The sequence below is a fragment of the Cololabis saira genome, chromosome 19 (genome assembly GCF_033807715.1).
Source record: "Cololabis saira isolate AMF1-May2022 chromosome 19, fColSai1.1, whole genome shotgun sequence".
In the NCBI taxonomy this organism is placed as follows: Eukaryota; Metazoa; Chordata; class Actinopteri; order Beloniformes; family Belonidae; genus Cololabis; species Cololabis saira.
This window is the reverse complement of record NC_084605.1, coordinates 16,790,502-16,810,925: the sequence shown is the minus strand read 5'-3', so window position 1 is coordinate 16,810,925 and position 20,424 is coordinate 16,790,502. Positions and strand designations below refer to the sequence as shown.

Sequence of the window (20,424 nt, the reverse complement as noted above, 5' to 3'; positions counted from 1 at the left end):
CTGTTTGTGGCAGGTCTATTTTACTTTCCTTTCTGCACCCAGTTGTGTACTAAATGATAGTTTCCTTTGGGGCTCCTTGTTTTTTTGTCTTCTGTAAGATGTGGTGATGTGCAGCATGTTGAAGTTGTACCAAAAAAAAGTATTAGGATTTATCTTTTGTTAAGAACAAAAGCGGTACCGTGCATCCCAGCATGCTCAGGTGGGGTGGTGTGTTTTCAGTGTGGTCGCTCTGCGTGTGGCCCACCTTAATGCAACGCCTCCAAACCATGTCTCTGTTATGTAGCAGTGTGTTTCACTTGAGCTGGTCGCGTGCTAAGCCCTGTGTGTGTTCCAGCACAGGCAGACAGGCCCTGCTCCCCCAGGTGAGTGGTGGTTGCACACGCTAACGTCGGACATCCACGGCCACTGCTAAAGCCTGAATTATGGCCGTTGCCGTGACGCCACCGTGAACCCTTCGGACTTCTCCGTCACTCCATTTCGCTGCGGTGCAATACCCCCCCAGAGCGCTAGTTGATACTTTGTTTAGCTTCAGGCTTTTCCAGTCACAGTGAATCAAAGATATAAGGACAACTATTGTACAAAAAACCAAAACAACCCAAAAAAAATAAAACACACACACACACACACACACACACACACACAAACAAAGAAAAGAGCGCTGAAAGTTCACTACTGCTTCACAAACCGGATATGCGTTGCTACCAAGCAAACCAATCACAGCCCTCTCGGTCTGCGTCACCTCGACGCGTAGTTAAATTTTTTGGGAGGTACACGTCAGGCTACGGCGTAGGCTACGGAGAGCCTCCCGCGTAGCCGCGTACCCTACGGCGTAGGCTCTGCGTTGATTTAACACATAACCATAATTCAGGCTTAACTGTGAAGAATAGGAACTAAAGTTTCCCTGTTGTCATGGTTGCACACGGAGGGTAGAACAGCACTGATGGACGTTTGCTTTTCTAAAACCCGTGCTGGTCACATGTTCATGCACGTGGCGTCCATCTTAAGCCTCCCGCATCTTCTACTTCACCATTTAAAAAGCAATAATGTCCTCCTCATCCTGGTCTTTCCCTCTCAGGTGCGCCAGTGGATCTCAGACAGAGGCTCTGTCAACTCGTCTCCGGCCTCGCCCTCCTCCTCCTCCTCCTTCCACGGCTCCTCGTCCACCGCTGACTGGACCACGCCACGGCGGGATAAGTTGTCACCTCTCAGAGGTCCTAGTGGCAAGTTTGTTTCTCCCACCTCCGTGGGGTACGGCTCCTCCTCGTCTCCGCCGGAACAGGCCAGCAGTCAGCGGTCCCGAGGAGAGCGGCACACGGACATGGCAGAGCTGGCCAAACATGTGAGTTGAGCTCAACATCAACTCAACCTGTTGTGTCTTGTATTGAATAAGGATGCTTTCAGATCTGTGGCCCGTTAGTTTTGTTCCGATTCAGGGGCTAAATCGATAGTTGTTTAATTTTTCGTTTGTGGTGTTTGTGTTCACAAGGCAACCGTCTGTAGCGGTTCAAAGCCGTTAACAAATTCCATGCATGAACCAACTGTTCTCTCATTGGTCAGAAATGAGTTTCCTCTTCTGTACCCCGGGAAAAACAACAATGGTTACCTTTCACATAGAGGGCGCAAAGTGCAAGAGCGGACCGCTCCGAGCTTGGTGGCGCGCGAGAGGGCGCCTGTCGTGGCGTTTGCGCCGCGCCTGCGCCCGAATTGAACATTTTTTAATTTCACCGTGCCGTGCTGGGACGACATTTCGGCACATCCAATTGGAGAGAAGGGAGAAGAGAGAAAGTTGTGTCCAATAGGAGAGAAGGTGGTGGAAGCTGCGCCGACTCTTCTCCTTGCGCCGCGGTAGCACATACACAATGAATGGAGTTGTGTCGATTATGTTCTCACTCCAAACGCACCTCTCCTAGGCGATCTCTGCTCGCTTGTTTTGTCCTGCATCCGAGTGCGATTGCTGTGATCATATATACCAAACGAATCGATCTTTAAGGGGAAACGCTCCCTGTTACAGAACAACTGCTCCAAACGGGACAGGTGTGAAAGCACCCTAAGGCAGAATTGACCAGCTTATCCAGCAAATACGTGAGTTCCTTTCCTCAGAACCACTCGGCCACTCGGATGACCTGCACCTCATTCCCCTTTATGTTTTCCATCCTTAAACTACTGGAAGTAAAACATTTAGAGATTTACAAATGACTCGGTTTGAAAAGTACACGCTTAAAACTACCTACACTTTAAACTTCTCAGATTAATATTTTTTAAAAGAGCGAGAGAAATTTCCTTCCAAATCAGTTTTGTGTGTCAGCATGAAAACCCACAACTCTGGATTACCTTCTTAATCAGCCGTCAGCAGGGTCACCGTTAATCACCGTTTCATGTCTCATCTGAAGAGGTCACGAGCATCAAACTGAGGCAGAAACGCAGCCGTCAGGCTTTTTACTTTTGTTTCAGTTCAGCTGCGCTGCAAAGCTACAAGGAGCTGATGTGGCTCAGACGCCCAGTAGATGCTTTATTTATAGCGTTTAAACGTGGGTAACGCGTCACCCTGCTGCTCCTGAGCGCTCCTGCATGATGAGAGGATAGAATATAACGCTGAAAAGAGATAACTACAAGTTTTCAAAGTTGTGCTTGATGAATCCCCCTAACATTGTGTGTGTGGGTGTTGATTAACAAAATTATAGCCCTCACTTGTGTTAGTCTTTGAATGTTTGAAAATAATTAAATAAAAATGTGGCAGCAGAAGTAAATAAGTCCAGCTGCCATTGTTGTCATCGGAAATGTGGCGGCAGGACACCTCCAAAGGAGAGAGTGGGTCGATAAAGTTTTGAAATGTCATGTTTTTCTTCTTCTTTGTTTCCATGACTGTTCAAGTTTGTCAGGGAAGGAGTTTAGTAGTATGGGTCCTGCCAAGATCACTATAAAGTACTTAAACCCAAAGTGTACCCAGATGCTGGGCTGTCCTGAAGATGGATTGCACAGTAACAGCTGTGCAGCATCTGGTTGGGTTCATCTCTTTTGATGCGTCAGCAGAAATCTACATTTGGATTTTCTGAGACAATTCTCAATAATTTTGTTGTTTTTATATTTAGTTTTTCATGTACTCGACCTGAGCCAGTAGTGTTGGGTGAAAGGGATTCCTCACTAGTCCGTCCGCTGTCTCCTGTAGGAAGCAGACATCGAGCACCGGACCCAGGCTCTGAAGCGAGAGGGCTTCTGGTCCCTGAAGCGTCTGACCCGCCTCACGGAGCCGCCGCGGCCCAAGGTCCAGTGGGACTACCTGTGTGAGGAGATGCAGTGGCTGTCTGCTGACTTCGCTCAGGAGAGACGCTGGAAGAGAGGGGTGGCCAGAAAGGTAGGAAAACTCTCTTCTTTCTCTTACATAATGATGTTTCACACACAAATACAGGAAAATATGAGCTTGATAATTGGTTGGTTTTTAACCTGCTGAAGGATGAGGAAGTCTGACATGGTACCATGTTTTTTGATCATTACCAGAGAAATAGAGGTTTGCGCGCATATGGCGCTTTTATACTAGTACCTACTCAGCTCGACTCGCCTTGCCCTCGTTTCTTTTCAATACCCAGATCAGAAGTAGGAGGGTTGGAGCGAAGCTGCTGTGACGTATTTGATTGTGTGATCTAAACGAAGAAGACAACAACACTAAAGATGTAGAACCTGGAGGAGATGATATATGTGCTGCTGGGTCTGTGGCTTGTATTCGATATCCAGTAAAAAAATTAGAGTGAGAGAAGCTTCAAGCGGCGATGCTTTTTTTTTTTTTTTTGTCTCGGTGCCTCTGAAAAGTCAGCTGGAGCTGCGAGCAGCTATGAAGTGACCGAGCTCCTGGTAGATCTGGTCGTTCCTTATCGCCCGTCTAGATCCTTTTTTTAATTCTCTCCTCAGCCACCAGGTTTATGAACATCTGCACCTCAGAGTTGGATCATGAAACAGACTTCTGCTAACGTTGCTGGTCGAATAAAATGAACAAGAATCCGCAAGTCGCTCTTTCGCTGATTTCCGCCTCCTGACTGACGTCTGACTCCCAACCCCCCGACCAATCAGTGGCGTGTAGTGTGATGACGTCAGATGCAGCCGGTTCAGCCGCTTAGAACCTCGGCAGAGTAGTTACAGAAAAAGTATCTACTCAGCACGTTAGACCCCTAGTGGGAAAGCATCAAGGCGAGTCGAGTCGGGCTGAGTAGGTACTAGTGGAAAAGCGCCAATATATATATATATATATATATATATATATATATATATATAGGCGCTTAATGGTGGCATCAGGATGTCTGAAGTACAACTAGACCCACAAGCGTGTCACACACCGGGTTAGTCTGTGGTCACACCGTTTAGCTTCTCCCCATCTTTATTCCTACTTGGTTGGTGCAAATAAAGCTTTAAACGGTTTCTGGAAGTAGAAAACTCAGAGCTTTGCGACGGTGTGCCGTATGATTGGCTAGTCGTTATGGTAGATGTATGCTGAGCCGTCACCGGCAGCTGTGAAGAGGAGAGCTGAAGAGTTTTATCCAGTTTGAAGAAACGTTTCTGATATTCGGGCCGTAGTCTTGGGTTTACAGTTTACACTGCTCTCTGCATGGCTCACGGCACAGTTCTGCCCCGATGTGCTCACAAACACACGTGCGTCCGCTCACTGTAATGTCATTTCTAATCCACAGCATGAATTAGGAATTATTGTTGTTAAGGATTCCTGTGTGTGGTGAATGTCTGCAGTGTCAAGAGCTTTGTGGCTGTAGGAGTCCGGCTGGAAAGCTCTATACAAGTGTAGGCCAGTTACCATTCTCTGTAGATGCCGTTGTTGCTGCCGTAATGCATCACTGTAAATGTTGTGGATGTGTTGCGTTATGTGTTAAGGTGGTGCGAATGGTGATGCGCCACCATGAGGATCTGAGACAAAAGGAAGAAAAGGCCAAAAGAGACGAGCACGCCAAGATCAGGAGGGTGGCCTCTTCCATCGCCAAGGAGGTCCGGGCGTTCTGGAGCAGCGTGGAGAAGGTACGCAGCCTCCTGCTCAGCGTGCAGCTCCAGAGACGGCCTCAAGCCGCCTGCCCGGCGTCACGCCCTCGTCTGTGTCTCCCTGTGTGAAGGTGGTGCAGTACAAGCAGCAGTCCAGGCTGGAGGAAAAACGGAAGAAGGCTTTGGATCTCCAGCTCGACTTCATCGTCGGCCAGACGGAGAAATACTCGGACCTGCTCAGCAAGTCGCTGGCGCCGAGTCGACCCCCCGAGACGGTTGTTTCTCCACAGAAGTCTCAGCCGCCTCCCGTAGACGAGGATGGTGAGAAGCTCTTCTTTAGATAAACCTGCCTCTCCGTGGTGGTTGCCGTTGACGTGTTACAGAACTTAGATGGCTTTCAGAGCTGGTTCATTGGAGCAGAGGGTTGTTGTCATAGCAACAACTCGATAGCTGAATGTTCCCAAGCATTGACTCAGGTAAAGTGTCTCATAGTTAGAAGAAAGGCTGTTCTTTACCACCAAGGTTGCTGGATCGTTGAGTTATGTTCTCAGTTTAAACTACCGTATTTTGACGACCATACGGCACGCCGTGTGGAAAGTCGCACCCTCAGTTTTGTGTGTCATTTCTGTATTTAAAACACACACACGGCGCACCGACCGAAAAGGCACCGTCTACACACAACAACAACACACAAATAGAGCGGGAGCAAAACTTAGTTTGATTGTACTTTATTTAAGTTATTACATTAATCAAACCCATCGAAATCTTCATCCTCCGTTTCTAAACAGCTGTGCTAAATCAAATATGCAACAGTTGTCAGGACTCAGTGCATCGGGCTTCATCCGAGCCTGATCGCGCTGAGACCGGGAGAACTGATCAGCGCTGCGACCGGGAGAACTGATCAGCGCTGCGACCGGGAGAACTGATCAGCGCTGAGACCGGGAGAACTGATCAGCGCTGCGACCGGGAGAACTGATCAGCGCTGCGACCGGGAGAACTGATCAGCGCTGCGACCGGGAGAACTGATCAGCGCTGCGACCGGGAGAACTGATCAGCGCTGCGACCGGGAGAACTGATCAGCGCTGCGACCGGGAGAACTGATCAGCGCTGCGACCGGGAGAACTGATCAGCGCTGCGACCGGGAGAACTGATCAGCGCTGCGACCGGGAGAACTGCCGCTCGGTCGGCGGTTCCTCCGGCCCTTGGGGCCCGGCTCCGCGGCGCAGATCCCCCAGGAGCCGCGCCTCCTTCTCGGTAGCGAGCCCGAATCTCCCCGTCCGCTCCAGGTGTCCCGCCACGGAGCCCGCCGCCGGACAATCACGGGCAATTCACGCGCCCCCCTTTAACTTCTCATGGTGGCCTTAATTACGTCCACCTTACAATAACGCAATGGGCACATTGCGTCATTGGGCGCGCGGCACATTAAAAAAAAAAAAAAGACGTTTATATGCGCCTAATGGTCGCAAAAATACGGTACTTGAGCTCAGACATTTGACTTGATATGAGATTTTTTTCTTGCCCTGTCCTGCTGTTAGTACATTTAATTTCCTCGCTCTGGGATCAATAAAGTCTTATCTTACAAGTCCAACATGTGTCAGAGCAGTAAAATGTTTCTGAAGCCTCTGAAGTTCTGCATTCAATGCAGCGTGGGACCTATGGGGTCTGAGACCCGGCGAACCAGTCTGCTGCCTATGTTACCCGTTTGATGGCTGGAGCCTGGAGGCAAACGGTTAATCACGTGTCCGGGCTTTTCACTCCGAGGAAGACTTAGGCCCAGTCCCAATACACCCACTACCCCTACTTTTCAGCCTTACCCCTAAATTTTGCGTGTTCCCGTGAGGGTAGTGGTGTCACAATTTCTCTTTTCACCTAGGGGGAGTGCACACATCTAGGGGTCTACGGGCCCTACAGAGCGAGGGTTTTCAGATGCACACTAGCTGACCTAGGGCCAGAAAAATTTCCCAGAATGCTTTTCGTCGTCATTTACGGACTGAATCAAAAAAAAAAAAAAACATGGCGGACATTTCTTATTTTTTAGTGAATAAAATAAATATTTTTGAGTTTGAGTTAGTTAGTTTCTGCATAAAAATGCGTTTTGATTACATTTCTAGCCAGAAATATATATTTTACTTTCATAATATTCACTCAGTGAATGTACATAATCACTCGCTTGCCCGTTGTTGCAAAGACTTTTTCAAACCAAGCCAGAATAAAGGCTGATTTATGGTTCCGCGTTACACCAACGCAGAGCCTACGGCGTAGGTTACGCGGCGACGCACGCCGTACCCTACGCCGTAGGCTCAGGATCCGAGCTTTTTTAGAGCGGCTGTCGTGCTCAGGATCTTATCTTTTTTTAGAGCGGGTGTCGTGCTCAGGATCGTAGCTTTAGCTATCGGACAGATGGCCTCATGCTTGTTTCAAGAACATTTATGTATAGAGGGGTTGGTGGTGGTGACTTCCTGGTGCTCAGGTTCTGTGGTCAGCCTGAACAACTCCCCTCTTCTGTCCACAGGACATTGTTTTGCAAATCTTTGGGTTTGTTCAGTCACAGTTTTCAGTTTGGTGATGAATGAGCAAACCCTACTATCTGAGTCTTCCTCTGATCTGCAGGTTCTGGGATGTACCACCTGGGTCTTTCTGTGTGGATTCTTAAAACTATTTACCGTCTAAAGTGATGAATTGTGTGTTAACTTGAACCATTTTATTTAGCTGTTATGCTCTGTCACCCTACGGTTGTTTGACGTGTGCCAACTAACACCAACACACAAAAACAAGTTTCTTGGATCCAAACGTGATTTGTTTCACTTGTGTGATGAAAAACTTTGCGGCTCACAAGACTGTAAAAATAAACGCTGATGATTGGACGGAGCCCCACACAGCCCCAGCATGTGTTTGGTCCTGCGCTGACAGCGTTTTCTGCTCTGTCGCTCGCGGCGGGGGTTCTGCCTGGATGTGCTCACACAGACGCGTGTACGCGCTCACAGGTGCGACGCGCCCACCAGCAGACAGAGTTTGTTGTGTCACCCACTTGAAACAAAGGCAGAAATATCGATCTTTCATCTTTGATTACTCGTTGCGGCCCTACTTTTCAGTTGTGAGTAATCTTGCAGGTACATTGAACTTCACAATTGCTTCTCTAATATCATGGCTTACAGTGGTGGACAGTAACGGAGTAAATTTACTTGAGTACTGTACTTAAGTACATATCCAGAGGATTTGTACTTTACTTGAGTATTAGATTTCTTTGGTACGTATTACTCTTACTTGAATACATTTCCAAGACAAATATTTTAATTTTACTCGAGTAAATTTCTAGGAAGGCTGAAAAGTACTTGTTACTTTCAGGTCTGCTGTTTTTTCTTCTTCCCTAAAATCCTATTGGACACAAGCTGTTTTTGTCAAAGGAGGAGACCTATCACAGTGCACGCTCTCCACTGGGATGTACGTAAAGCGGAAATACGTCAAGCCTCCTCAAAACGATACCGCCAAAGTAGCCTGCGTTTGTCAAGACAGAGGCTACGCCTGCGTCAGGAGAAGAAAGACAATCCGCGGAGTCGTCTGAGTCTGATAATGAGCCGGACTCGGAGCAGGGACTTTCACAAAATCCTTGGCCGTATCTTAACTCAATGTTTGAGTTCGACCGAGTAAAAAACGAGGGCACAGACAAACCACAGACATTTACAACTTAAACTTTCCAACTTAAATTCATTTAGAAAAAATATAGTAATTTACTGATGTGGAAAATAAGAAATTTACTCTTACTTTTACTTAAAGTACATTTAAAAGCATTTACTTTTGGATACTTAAGTACCTTTAAAAGCAAGTACTTTTCTACTCTTACTCGAGTAATATTTTGACTGAGCTACTTTTACTTGTAACGGAGTAAATTTTGACCAGTAGTATTTGTACTCTTACTCAAGTACTGGGGTCGAGTACTCTGTCCACCTCTGATGGCTTATGTCCGTCCCTCTTGGCATTGTGTAACCCACACCTGAATGTTCCAGACCAGCAAAACACCAAAATGAGGTCCGTCCAGCTGGTGGTGGTCAGTCCGTTGTGGCCTGATGATCAGCAGCCCCTGACGCAGCTTCCCCTCCTAAGTCTCGTAGAAGCAGGGTTGTGGAACTTAGTATTGCTCACTAATATTTATTGATTGTTTGGATAGTACCCATCAGATATGTTTTATTAGGTTTTTCAACAAAAAATACAGGTTTAAAACTTACTAACTTTTGAGTTTAGATGACCAGATGCCAGTTAATTTCTACGGGAACAGGAATTGGATGGTGTTGTGTGGAAACTTGTCATATAATATGAGAAATTAGTCTTTTTCATTAAAAAATGATAACAAGAGCAATAATGATGATTTAATCTTCATGCAGACAGAGACTTTGAGCCTACATGTGAAGAAGAGGATGATGAGGAGACCATCGAGGTGGAGGAGCAGCAGGAGGGCAACGATGCAGAGAGCCATCAGAGGGAGATAGACCTGCTGAAGGAAGAGGGCACGCTGCCTCTGGACCAGCTGCTCAGCACCTTGAAGCTGCCACCCCCAGAGGTACTTCTACACCCCGAGCTGCACCACTCAAAGTGCTGAATTATCCCAGTTGGTACTGTAGCCGTGGATACGTGGCCAGCTGCTGGAAGTTTAGTTTAATATCTGTTATGTGTGCAGATCTGCACACAGATCTGGTCGAGTTATGACTCAAAAAGATGAACAGTCCCGATTGTCTGGAGCTATCTCATGTCCTCTCTTGACCTTTGCATCAGAGCCGCTGCTTTAGTCACAACAACTCTTAGTGGACAAATAACCATATGTGGTAACTTCAGGAGACACTAATGGCACTTTTACACTAGTACCTACTCAGCCCAACTCGCCTCGCCCTCGTTTCTTTTCGATACCCAGATCAGAAGTAGGCGGGTTGGAGCGATATAAGGTGGTGTTGGAACACCGACGATCACAGGTTTCACCAGAATGTGATAATATCAATTAAAAGACGACTTGATGTTTGCCAATATCACCAAAATCCACCGCCATTTCACATGTTTATTTCTGGGGTTATATAGATGATTAAATGAAAAAGGACCTGTTCTTTTAATAAAAAAATATTACTAAAGGGCCTCTAATACCATGTATTGGGTATTACATTAATTGATGTGTGATTTAAGTTTTTATCCTCCCTATAGAGGGTATGCATTGCCGTCATTTTCCCATTGGACCAAGCCCCCTTACTCGCACTGAGTGGCAAAACATCAGCAAAAATGGCTGCAACTAGTGGAGAAGACGGGATAACAGCCGATTATGGGCTTAAATTAAAATCAGTTGGACTTGACAGTGACCCGTACAGTTACCCCAAGAACCAGTGGTCCATGGACATTAATATTTGGCCACAAATCGAGTTTCCTGATATTTATAATAGTAATAATAATAATGAATTTAACTTGTTATGCACTTTACATTCAATGAATCTCAAAGTGCTACACTTAGACCATTATTCATTCATACACATTCTCACCGGTGGTGGTAAGCTACGTTTGTAGCCACAGCTGCCCTGGGGCAGACTGACGAATTTATATGGACTTAATTTCTACGCCGGGGACGAAGCAAAGCTTGAAGGCATACAAAAGTCTTGACGCTTGGTCCTACTTAGAGGCAGGATTTGTTGGTGAAATTAAAGTGATGAGGACACCAAACTTTATGATTTGACCATTTAACGTTAGCTACCCAAAAATCCAACATTACCTGATACAAAATGGGAACCGCAAATCCACGTTTTGGTGACTGGAATCCAGTTGTTTCTGCGAATTGCAGCGATCCATTTGTCTCTCTTAAGCTTATTTTTCGTCAGTCTGTAAAACGATAACTCCGATTTCTTGCTAAATCTATGAGTACAGTCGATCACACAACTGAAAGTTTACGCTGCCACTCAGTCTTTCTGCCACTCAGTGGGCGTAACCCGCTGTGAAGTCGCATTTGTGACATCATGCGCATTCCCTCTATTGTATAATTTCCTGTTAAATTAATGTGGGTGTACATGGATGCACCCCAGTCCACCTCTGCCCCTGCCAGGGTCTGTGCAGCGGTCAGGAAGGTTTCATCAGTAGATGAGGGATCTGAATTTACACCTTGGCTTTTGATGAAAACTATTCAATGTTACATTTAGTCCACATAAGCAGGTTTATCAAACATTGTAACTCACTGAATAAAGGCATGTTTTCACTGCCGGTAGGACGGCGAGTCTCTCCTGCAGCTGCAGGACTCGCGTTGCTGTGACTCGACGGACCTGTGCTCAACTCTCCTACAAGCTTTTTGTATTAAACATGACTAAGGCTACGTTCACACTGCAGTTCCCAAGTGACCCAAATCCGATTTTTTGCTCATATGTGACTTGGATCCGATTTGTTTATGGCAGTGTGAACAGCACAAGTCACATGGAATCTGATCTTTTCACATCAGATTCAGGTCGCTTCCATATGTGGTTCTAAATCGGATACAGGTCTGATGTTTTGCAATGCGACCTCAGTGTGAACAGCCAGGTCGGAATTAATGCGACTTTGACGTCACACGCAGAGCCCCGAGCCGCGGGGGAGAGACGGGAGACGGCGGGGGTTCCTCCGGGCCGTCCCCGCCTCTCCTCCTCCCCTCCACCGCGCTCACCTCTTTATACGACCTCAGATCAGACGAGACAACCCGCTGATTTTAAGCATTACTAAATAAAGAAGCTGAGGATTCAAATCAGCGAAGCGGTCGTGGTCGCATAACCTGCCCGTTTTACAACGAGCTGGACCGTGTGTTAGGTGATAAACCCAGCTGAACGCCGGAGAGCAGCGCTGACACTCCGGGGAGCGGAGCTAGAGCCCTGCTATAGCGGGACTGTTTTCTTCATCCCGCTCCCGCTGCATTTCTGACCATTACCGCCCGCACCCGCAACGTGTGTGTTCCACTCCCGCCCGCGCCCGCAGTGTTTACATCCGCTCCCGCCCGCGCCCGCAAAACTCTGAGAATTCATGCCCGCATAATGATAGAGATGCAAGAGAAACGTCCTTGACAAATCTATCTGATTTAATGTTAACATGATAATTGTGGAGCTTGATGGATAATTGGCGGTTCACAGGCACCTGTTGGATACAAATCCATCATTGTCATCATCCCACGCCTCTGCGCATGCGGGTCAGTTCAGGGCCGCGATGCGTTCACACTCGAGTCGGATATAGGACACATTTTAAAAGATAATGTGAACAGCCACACGAAAAAATCGGATATGGGAAAAAATTGGAATTGAGCATTAAGACCTGCAGTGTGAACGTAGCCTAAGCTCTTCTAGATCCTGGATTTGAGTCCACCAGTGCCAGTTTCAGTGCTGTTTTGTCTTTCTTTTCTTTTAAACTTATCAAAGCTGTAGCAAGATGTTTATAGATTTAGTTTTTTTCCTTTTGGTTTGCTGTGAATGGGGATTTACAGTCTTTTCATCTTGGTTCGATGTTAAAGTAGAGATGCACCGATCATTATTTTGAGGGCCGATCACCAAAATCAGTTTCTGCCAATCCTGATATTTCCAATCACTGATCACAGTGTGAAATCCATAAATTCTTCAATATTGTCGCCTCATGTACACAACACTGACATTGTATTATTAGGTATAAAAATGAGGAGATCAGGATGTACCATGAATTGACTGTTTTATTGCAGGCCGAGGCAATGAGCAATATTTCACTCTAGAGACTCTTAGGGACGACTTGGACTCGTGTAGCTTACTAGCTTAAAGGGGACCTATTATGAAAAACAAGTTTTTTCTTGCTTTAACATATATAAAGTGGTCTCCCCTCGGCCTGCCAACTCAGAGAAGGAAGAAAGCAACCAAATTCTGCAATGTCTGTACAGCCGCCCGGATGAGCCATCCAGTGTGATGTGGCTTCTACGAGCCGTTCAGATTCTGCTCCCTTTCGTTACTTAACGAAAATGTGATTTACATAGGTTGGCCTCCGATGCGTGAAACCAATCCCACAACTAACTCCGCCGGCCAGAGCTTCCGCCATTTTTTCGTGGCGCTGTATCGCGTCATTCAGGCAGCCAATCAGCACAGAGCCTCATTATCATAGCCCCGCCCACTCAGGATCCCTCATAGATAATGAGGTTAGAGAATGGGAAGATAAAGACATGGCTCAGAGGCTGAATTTCTAATTTATATAGCAAAAACAATCAAAAGCTTGTTTTTTAGCTGATGATCAAGACGTATGAATCCATCACCTTATGATGTAGTTCTTTATTTTTCTTGCTGTTGTTGCAGTCGTTTATAGGTCTCTGTTACAGCTGAGTTAGCGGCGTTGCTGCACGTTCCTTTTCTTTGTCTGCCTTGGCAGCAGCCAACTTTGAAGGCTTATACAGGACTGTCTCAGAAAATTAGAATATTGTGATTTTCTGTAATGCAATTACAAAAACAAAAATGTCATACATTCTGGATTCATTACAAATCAACTGAAATATTGCAAGCCTTTTATTATTTTAATATTGCTGATCATGGCTTACAGCTTAATAAAACTCAAATATCCTATCTAAAAAAATTAGAATATTCTGGGAATCTTAATCTCTAGCTGTAAGCCATAATCAGCAATATTAAAATAATAAAAGGCTTGCAATATTTCAGTTGATTTGTAATGAATCCAGAATGTATGACATTTTTGTTTTTTTAATTGCATTACAGAAAATAAAGAACTTTATCACAATATTCAAATTTTCTGAGACAGTCCTGTATACTCCTTGATGTGAGAAACTTTCAAATGTCTTATCAGCTTTGTTGTGTTGAAATTCTTTTATAACATTCCTCCTCTGGGTATTTCCTTTGCACACACCTAGCAAACTGCAAATTTGTTGTCCTTTTCGGACATTGTAAAACCCCCATACGGCAACGCCATTTTCAGTGTTGATGCTTCATAGAGACGTCCCTTTCTAGAGACAGCCACGCCCCCTCAGGAGACCTGTTTCTGAGGTGTGGGAACACACGCGCTGGCGGCCATTTGTTGTTGTAAACGTTATCTGATCGGCCTGCTTTGAACTATTTTGAGAACTCGATCAAAACCGATAGGGGCATTATCGGTGGATACCGATCGGTTGCCGATCGATTGGTGCATCTCGGTGTTGAAGTTTATTATAATAATTTATTATAATAATTTAACCAGAAACACGTAAAACTGGTTTCCACAGCTCATTACCAGTCAGAATACAAACTCGTGCTGTTTTAGATGTTGAGGTGTCAAAGAAAAGGAGCCTCACTTGTATGTTTTAGTTTGTGTGAGTTTTGTTGGCTGTTGGCGGCAGATGTTTGCGTTTTATGTAACTGCTGAGTCATTGGATCACACAGGATTTGGCCTCAGGTGAAGAATGCTCGAATGAATCGTCTTCATCGGAGGAGCAGGAAGAGGAAGATGGCGAGTTCACTGCCAATGAGGCTGAGGGTAGGTTTGGTTTGCTTAAAATGGGAGGGGACTGTTGGCAAACTGTAACAGTGCAATTGTATTGAGTTTTTATTTGTGGTCATTTCTGGGTTTTTGGATCAGCTGAAGATGAGGAGGACACCATTGCAGCCCAGGAGAAGGTAGAAGGAAACGTGGATCATGCCGAGGAGCTGGATGACTTGGCCCAAGAGGGTAAATGCTCTTTTCTTCTGTTGTATAATTCAAAAAGTGCTCATTTACACGAGAAACGTTTCTGCAGTTGTTTATATCAAGTTTCTGGAAGTATATTGTGTCTCGGAGCTGGTTTTGTAATTGATCATTTCTTCCGAAGTCTGATCAAAACAGTATTTAAATAATATAGATGTGACCTTTTACTGATTTCATGTGAATGAGGTTTTCATTGGGACCTCCTCCCTGTCCCCCGTCCTCCCAGGTGACATGAGTATGGAGGACCTGCTGGAGAGGTATAAAGGAGCGTATGCGTCAGACTTCGAGCCCCCTTCTGCCTCTGGCTCGAAGGCGAGCTCTGATTCGGAGGCGTCTGGGGACGAGGAGGTGGAGACCGAAGAGGACGAGAGTGACGTGGAAAGCAACTCCTCTTCCTCAGGTACCGACCCTAGTACAGAATAAAAGCATCTTGTGTGAGGTGTCTCTTGCTTTCAAGGCAAAGGCCTCTTTTTAAAGTTTTGCTCCTGAATTGTTTTATTAAATGATTGTGTCTTTCAAATATTCTTTGTTCAGATTCAGCAGGAGACAGTGCAGAAGATGAGAGTGAGAAGGATGACGAGGAGAGTGAGGGCAAAGAGGATGGGTGTGGAGAGGAAGGGATGGAGCTTCTGTTAAAAGGAGAAGACAACAGCCCCCCTTCTTCCAGCTCCCGGCCAAAGAAAGAGATCAGCCACATCGCAGCGACTGCGGAGAGCCTGCAGCCTAAAGGCTACACGCTGGCCACTACGAAGGTCAGTGACCAAGGTCGCAAACTCGGCCTAACCCTCTGGAGTCGTTTTCAAATACTTTTAATTTCATCTTTATTTCACCTCAAAACTCTTCACCTTGCCTCACAACCTCACGGGTGAATTTACAGCTTTTTTTAATTTATTTTGACAAACAGTATTCACATATTGGACCTAAAATCACACAAAGATAACATCCAAGTAGAACAAATTTTAAAATGTTTTTCTTTTTACTGTGAGAATATTTAACCACCATTTTTATAGCTCTGAATAAAAATTGTAATTGTAAATGTCAAAACTTTTGTATAGGGGGGCACGGTGGCGCAGCTGGTAGTGCAGCCGTCTCACAGCAAGAAGGTCCTGGGTTCAATTCCCGCCGGGGACGCTGTGGGCGCTGAAGTGCGTGTTAAGTTCCCCCATGACTTCAGCGCCCACACCCTGGGTGGGGTTGTAAAGGGCCTTTCTGTGTGGAGTTTGCATGTTCTCCCCGTGTTCCCAATGTGAGCTACCCTCACAAAAACAGGCAACAGTCCTGGGCTTTACATGCCCCCTCTGGCCAGCCGGGGCACCAGATGGAGTGGGGAGGATCTGGCCGGAATAACGTGATCCTTCCACGTAGGGGTGGGCGATATGACCTAAAATTAATATCACGGTATTTTTCATCTTTTGAACGGTGACGGTATAATATCACGGTATTTTTTGGTACGTTTTGGGAGGAGTAGCCTGTCCTGTCCCTTTATGTGAATAAGGTTAATATTTTTATATATATATTTTTATTATATATATTTTATTATATATATTTTATTATATATATATATAATATTTTATATATATTATATTTATTTTTATTATATTATATTTTAAATATTTTGTAAACCTGTCTTAAAATCTAATACTGGACCTCGGTTGGGCTGGTTGGACAGCGGGTGGTGGAAAATTTCCCTTAATTTTAAATCCAAAACTTGACAGGTTTATGCCATGAGTATTCATATACAGTAATCCCTTGTTTTTCGAGAGGGTTACGTTCCAAAAAGAACCCGTGATAAGTGATATTCACATAGTAGCAACCCTTTTTTTTTTTATATAATTATTATACAAAGCTTCAAATTGCGGAGATCAGCACCGCCTCGCACGTATTTCCCTGCTCTTCTGAGCCGCTCCATCCCGACTCGCGCTGCAGCGTCTTTTTCTTCTAAAGCCCGCGGTACAGGTGTGTTTTTTCGAGAGAAGAACATGGTTATGGGTATTTTTTTGTCACTCTTTTTTTCTTCTGGGCAAAAATATTCTTTTAAACCGACAGTCATTAATTTTTTCTCCATCTTGAAGTCGGTGACTGGTATTCCTGCAGGTTGAAACAGCGCTCTGCTCCGCTGCCGTCAAAGACCCGCCCAGCTCCACTTCTGATTGGCTAGTGTTAGTTTGGTTGAGCGCCAGAGCTGCTTTCCTCTCATTCCATTGGTAGACGAATACGGTTGACTAAGACTTTTTTTTTTCTCTCAAACCTTTTTTTTTTTTTTTTTCTTTTAAGCAGTCAAACTCGCACGCCGAGGAAAAAAAACTCCGTACGCCGGAGATCCGGCACGGTGCCGGAATACTTTAAGCCCTGCATTTCTTACTACTCTTGTCGTAAGGTGTAGCAGCATAAACGATGCCTGCAGTGAAAGCTGTGTAGTCTTGGGACGTGCTCCGCTGGTGTTGCTCAGCAGGTTCTGCTCAGCGGTCCCAGCGGAGCAGCGGTCCCAGCGGGACCAGCAGCTGGTCCCACTTGCGCTCGTTTTGGCCTGGGTTGCCTCTTCATATTCACGGGCGTGCGTGTTTTTTAAGTGATGAAACAGGTTGCTTGTGTTTCCACCTCTTGCTGTCACAACACGGCAGCAAACCTTGCATATCACCGACGTTTTTAATGCCTTATTTAGGCTTATTATTTTATAATTGATTTATTGCGGTATTGACGGTATTGCAAAATCCATGTCGTGGCGCAGTTTCACACCGGTGATGACTATGACACCGGTGTACCGCCCACCCCTACTTCCACGCGGTAAAAACTCCCCTAGTGGGAGTTATTTAACAGTCCAACAAAAATCTTTCCTGAACAAAGTTACAAAATATTTTTAAAATGCAGAGCAATGCAAAACCCTGCTGTGCACAGTGTTGCTCTGCATGTTGTCCAAATGTCTTAAAAATAACATATTTGGATAAAAAAGGGCTCTGTTTCACACCCTAAAAAAAGTCATCATGCGTCATCAAGAGGCAATTACATAACATAGGAACTTTTCTATGGTGGATGGAACAAAGAAAACTGTTGTTTTTGGTAGGAATCATTTTCCGGTGGCACTTTAGTTACTGCTTACACCAAAAAAGTGTTTTTCATGCCGTTTATGACCAAAAAACCTCACGTCTTATTTTGTAATTATTATTGTCCCGTGCACAAGAGACGGGGGCGCCTCCAACATCGCTGTTGTACTGGCCTGGTATCAAAGGCGTTTGGGACTGAATTTAAAGTATTCCCATACTTTTGGTCTTTTGATGACTTGGGGCTGTTTTTTGGGGCTTTTTTGGGCCGATGTGAGGAGCTCGCAGTTTCCGCCTCCATTCTGCAAAGTGCTAACTGTTTGTTTCATGGGTGACCCACGTGAAGTCTACGTCATCGACGCATTGCTACAGGCCTACTATTAACACAATTTAAAAACTGGTATTTAGATTGCAGTCTGCACGTTTGACACAATTTGAAACAGACTCCAAAAGGCTGTGTCCCACTTTTACGTCATCGTAAACCGGTAATGTGACTTGGACGTGCCGGCTCGTCTGTCGACTCCGGGGGGGTTGAAGTTTTTTAAAAACGTAGTAGTATTGTTTTATACTTCTAAATGTACAGTTGTGAAAAACTTTTTTTCTTTCTTCTTCCGCAATGAAAGGTCAAGACCCCGATCCCATTCCTGCTCCATGGAACGTTACGGGAATACCAGCACATCGGCCTGGACTGGCTGGTCACCATGTACGAGAAAAAGCTCAATGGGATTCTGGCCGACGAGATGGGTCTCGGTAAAACCATCCAGACCATCGCTCTGTTGGCTCACCTCGCCTGTGAAAAAGGTGACTTAAATCACAGTGATGTTTATTAGCGTTTTATACTATTTTATGCAGCATGTTTTGCCATTATGTATACAGAACATAATGGCCACGGTTACATGATGTTTTTAATTCGGAATTAATTATTCTGAATTAAATAATTCAGAATTAAACTATTTTCCTTCGAGTTTACATGGAAATAGTAATTCCGAATTGAGGTTTACATGGAAAACACGTTTGATCGGGCTTAAGGTCTGGGGGTTGGGAAGGTTCTGATTGGATAGGGGGGCAGACCGGAAGTTACGTCTACCAGAAGAAAAACAAACTTAGCCGCTACAACTTTGAAAAGCTCACAATTTTTATGTTTCCTGCCATCTTTTCTTTTAATTATTTCCAGGTCCTCCAAGCTATTTATTAAATAAATCGTCTCTGCTCTTGACCACCGTTTACTGCGTGCTGCCATTTTGAAACTTTGTTTGGAAAACAAGCCCAGCGCGGAATATAAGCGTCATGGCGACAGACGGGCAAGGGAACGAGCAGCGCAGAAAGACCGGAATAAATTTAAAGCGGAATGAGTGTATACATGATCGTGGAATTATTCTATGCGGATTTAAAATCGGAATATACCAGCCATTTACTTCGGAATTAAGTTTAATTTGGAATGGCCATTTTCATTCGGAATTAGGTGTTTAGATGGTAATTTTTACTCATTTTAAATCTGATTTAATTTTAATTCTTAATCAAAGAGGAATTACACTTCCCATGTAAACGCCGCCAATGAATGTGTTTGTTTGTTGTAGGGAACTGGGGCCCTCACCTCATCATCGTTCCCACCAGTGTGATGCTCAACTGGGAGATGGAGCTGAAGCGCTGGTGTCCAGGATTTAAAATCCTCACCTACTTTGGCAGTCAGAAGGAGAGAAAGCTGAAGAGACAGGTAACGACTCTCGGCTTTTGAAGCGTTTACCTTCCAGTGACCTTAATTAATTCCCTTAATCTTGAAAAAAGCAGCCAGGACATTCTCGCTTTAACAAAACTGATCAAGATTATCGGAGCCGTCGGCAATCACTACAGAACAGCTGGTCGTACCTTTCATCATATGACATCACTTTGTAGTGTAATTATCGTTGACAACATCGTAGGTTAAGTATAACATTCAGACATTAGAAAGTATCATGAATTAACTTTTTGATGCTTTTCTTCCTTATTTGATAAAGTATAAACATTTTGTGAAATAACATTCCGATTTAAAGCTCAATAGCAGGTCATTGGTAAGTAATTATTAGGTAAATGATCTGCTCACATGTACATGGTTTAAAATGTAAAGATCGGCTCCTCCAATCTGTCCGTTTAGACCCCACTGAGGAAAAAAAGGAAAATAAGGATGAGTATCGTCCAATAACGATCAGTAGTGTAATGCAAGAGATTTGAAGTTGTCATTCTTTGATTTGATTTGCTTTATTTACTCTTTTTTTTTTTAATAACTGCTACTTCTCATGTTTCTTTTATCATTCTGCAAAGGACAACAGTTGAGCATTAGTCCTTCACCAGACAGCAGTTACTTTACCTTGGAGTTGATAAATGAAAACATAAATGTATCCAGAAAAAACAAATACTAATGTGTACATGTATTACTTTTTCATTAAACCTGACGTATATTCTACTGGTCCTTTCCTTAAATAGGCGAGAAATGAAATAAGTCACGACAAAACAATGAAAACCACACCTTCTTTGTTCTTCTTAGGGCTGGACGAAGCCTAATGCTTTCCACGTGTGCATCACTTCATACAAGCTGGTGCTGCAGGATCACCAGGCCTTCAGACGGAAGTCTTGGCGGTACCTGATCCTCGACGAGGCTCAAAACATCAAGAACTTCAAGTCCCAGCGCTGGCAGAGTCTGCTGAACTTCAACAGGTCTGTAGCGCCTGGCTGTGGGTCATGTTGTACTTCCCCCAAATTAAAGCGAAGCCTCAACACA

General features: G+C 44.8%; 1 protein-coding gene across 1 annotated transcript in view; it reads left to right on the top strand.

The window, feature by feature from the left end:
* srcap (Snf2-related CREBBP activator protein) overlaps window positions 1-20,424 on the top strand; it is a 53,566-nt gene that overhangs the window by 5,586 nt on the left and 27,556 nt on the right. The window contains exons 4-15 of the mRNA XM_061708111.1: window positions 1,076-1,339; window positions 3,167-3,352; window positions 4,873-5,013; window positions 5,106-5,295; window positions 9,354-9,529; window positions 14,331-14,424; window positions 14,527-14,616; window positions 14,858-15,031; window positions 15,166-15,383; window positions 18,293-18,470; window positions 19,247-19,383; window positions 20,191-20,360. Coding sequence (XP_061564095.1) covers window positions 1,076-1,339; window positions 3,167-3,352; window positions 4,873-5,013; window positions 5,106-5,295; window positions 9,354-9,529; window positions 14,331-14,424; window positions 14,527-14,616; window positions 14,858-15,031; window positions 15,166-15,383; window positions 18,293-18,470; window positions 19,247-19,383; window positions 20,191-20,360 — 2,018 coding nt within the window. The remainder of the gene's footprint in view (window positions 1-1,075; window positions 1,340-3,166; window positions 3,353-4,872; window positions 5,014-5,105; window positions 5,296-9,353; window positions 9,530-14,330; window positions 14,425-14,526; window positions 14,617-14,857; window positions 15,032-15,165; window positions 15,384-18,292; window positions 18,471-19,246; window positions 19,384-20,190; window positions 20,361-20,424) is intronic.